Below are 2,902 nucleotides of genomic sequence, written 5' to 3' on the forward strand. Positions count from 1 at the left end.
TTTCATTATTGACGGTTCGTCAATGTATTCTTATTGACGGTTTTATTATCTAAATTGTTGCTATTATTTATTGTTTTCATATACTAGTTGTGGATTTCATACTATATACTTATTGTCCAAAACTATGAAAATTGTTCACCAACCTTCGTGTTGACAAACTCTATTTTATGCAATGTTACAGGTTTGATGTTAGTTGATTGGATTACTTGAAGAAACTTATTATCTTGGCTTTAGGATATTAGAAAATAAAAGAACAAGTTATTTGTTTATCTATCTATTTGGCATTTTGTATGAACAATTGTTGTGTTATTTATGATGATATGGATTTAAATGAGTTGTTTAAATATTGTAACTTTATAGTGTCATTGTGCAATGAGCAATCATGTCGCGCCTCGACGTTTCCGCCTTCATTGGTCGGGGTGTGACATCACTGTTGTTTGAATTTCTAATTTATGTATGGTAGGAGTACTTCGTGTCGGATTACGGTTGACATCTTTCGTACCCGTCATCTGTCGCCTGGTCAGATTACGGAGGTCAAGCTATGTCATCATACCAGCCACTAGTAGCTAATGATCCGTTTTATGGAACCGAGTCTTCATCGCACCACGGGCGAAATGATTATGCCGGGCCAAACCCAAATAACGAATATGGGTATGATGACGACTACATATGCGAGGTGAATGTTTCGTATAAAACAGATGCTGTAAGACACCGTGTGTTTTGTTTAAGTTAATATTATTTGTTTGTATGTTATGTAATGAACGGCTTAAGAATTGACATAAAACTGTTTCAGATTTTTGAGAGCCGCGAGGAGCTGGAGAAATGGGTAAAAGGTTAGAGGACAAGAGCATGGGTTTGTTGTTGTGGTCCGGCGGTCAAGGAAAAACACCGTGGACCTTGCATGCAATCGTGGAGGCGAACCCAAAATAAAGGTGACGGTGAGACGTACCGGCAGCATCAAAAAATGATGTCCGTTTAAGATCCTGGGTAGGTACGACTTGAGGGGTGCATGTTGGAGGGTTAAAGTGGTAAACGAGACTCACAACCACGATCCCGTTGAATTCGAGGAGGGGTGTGCGTCTTTTAGAAAAATGAACACCGACCAGCTGGATATGGTTGAGAGTTTACACAGGGCCGGCGTGAAGCCGCAAGAAATCGAAGCAGCCCTACGCGAAAAGTTTCCCAGTGTGCAACCTGTATTAAAAGATATATACAACCACACCGCCAAGATTATGAGGGATGGGCTACTAGGCGACACCCCTATGAAGGTAGTTCAAAATTTTAATGTGTACTTGTCGTGCTTGTAATATTTAGCAAAGTTTTATTTCATCTAATGCAGGCGCTGGAAAACTTTCTCGTAGCAACGGTTTCACGTTCTATACCCGGGAGAGTGATACCGACGACAGGATGGAGGAAATTTTCTTCTGTCATAGTAAGTCGCATAAGATGTGGCGTGCGTTCCCCGAGGTGCTGATGGTTGATACGGCGTACAACACCAACATGTACGACTGGCCATTGGTTCAGTTTATCAGTGTGATCTCGACATCACAGTCGTTTTGTATCGCCGCCGCGTTTGTGATCAGGGAACGACAGAGGAACTTCGGCTGGGCTCTAGAGAAACTTAAAAAAATGCTCTACGACTGTATGGAGCCACGCGTGATCCTGACTAATGCGGACCAGGCCCTCATGAACGCATGCGACGCGATCTTCCCTAATGCCACCAAAAATTTATGCAGGTGGCACATATCCGAGAATATAAGGAGAAAATTTAAGGGCCTATATAGCAAGGAAATGGGGACGGACTTTGTGTACTGGTGGAAGGTCCTGTATCAGTCGCCGACGATTCCGGAGTACGACCACCGTCGCCTCAACATGGAGCGTCATTTGATACGGGACGATAGAGCCGGTGAGTCCTTCGTATCACCTGACAGTTTTTAATAGCCTAAACATACGTGTTAATAACGTTTCCTTTTATTTTTCAGAGGTCTAGCAATACATTCGCAAGAGCTGGCTGGATCTATACAAACACAAGTTTGTAGCCTGCTGGATCGACGAACGCCGAAACTACGACGAACCGAGTTGAGAGCCAGCACGCAAATCCGAAAAGGTACCTCAATGGAAGCAACAACTCGCTCGACACAATTGCCAGGCAAATCCTTAAAATGGTCAACTCGCAGATGAAAGAAATCGGTAAATCTTTTGAAGCCTCCCGCTCGAAGGTCATGGAAGGACATCGACAGCACGTCTGGTTGAAGAAGCTAATAAACAGGGTGTCGATTCACGCTCTGGGTCTACTTGTGAACGAGTATGGGTTGATACACAAGATGCGTGACGGCGGCGCTTCATGCGACCACCATTTGTATTCGTCTTCGGGGCTGCCATGTGCCTGTCGGATTGAGGGATACATAGTTAACGACACGTGTATCCCAATAGAGGATGTTGACCCGTTCTGGAGGAGGCTTAATTTTAATTCAGCCTGTCTGCCGAACGAAGAGCCAGACTACGCAGCAGGTCTACGGGACATCACAGATACGCTATCGTCCATAGATGACCCTAATCAAAAGAAAAGTTTTTTCGCCAGGCTCTTGTCTGCTATTCCAGGGAGATCTAAAAAGAAGGAGCCAGAAAAAAGAGAGGATCCTCGAGGGCGTCCCAAAAAACCAGATCCCCTGAGGCACAGCGCATACACCCCCGCTCCAGATCTCCCCAGACACAGCTCCTACAACCCATCCTCGTCACAGGGGCCCAGCCAAGAAAACCCCACCCCATCCTCGCTGAATCGTTCGTTGTCCCAGTCAGCGTCGCGGTTTAAAACTCCTTGTGGACGACCTACGGGAGCTCACCTCGGGTTTCCTTTGATGGTTTCGCCTGCGCAAGTACCGACGATAGAAACGTTTAGGAG

General features: G+C 45.1%; 1 protein-coding gene across 1 annotated transcript; it reads left to right on the top strand.

The window, feature by feature from the left end:
* The first annotated feature begins 1,091 nt into the window (after positions 1 to 1,091).
* Positions 1,092 to 1,938, top strand: LOC143616778 (protein FAR-RED IMPAIRED RESPONSE 1-like). The gene is made up of 2 exons (XM_077089512.1): positions 1,092 to 1,268; positions 1,315 to 1,938. The coding sequence occupies exons 1-2, from the start codon at positions 1,092 to 1,094 to the stop codon at positions 1,936 to 1,938; spliced, it is 801 nt and encodes a 266-aa protein (XP_076945627.1).
* Positions 1,939 to 2,902: the final 964 nt, after the last annotated feature.

Source organism: Bidens hawaiensis, unplaced genomic scaffold (assembly GCF_021521415.1).
Source record: "Bidens hawaiensis isolate Kalapana, Puna unplaced genomic scaffold, B.hawaiensis_p1.1 tig00049776_1, whole genome shotgun sequence".
Classification (NCBI taxonomy): Eukaryota; Viridiplantae; Streptophyta; class Magnoliopsida; order Asterales; family Asteraceae; genus Bidens; species Bidens hawaiensis.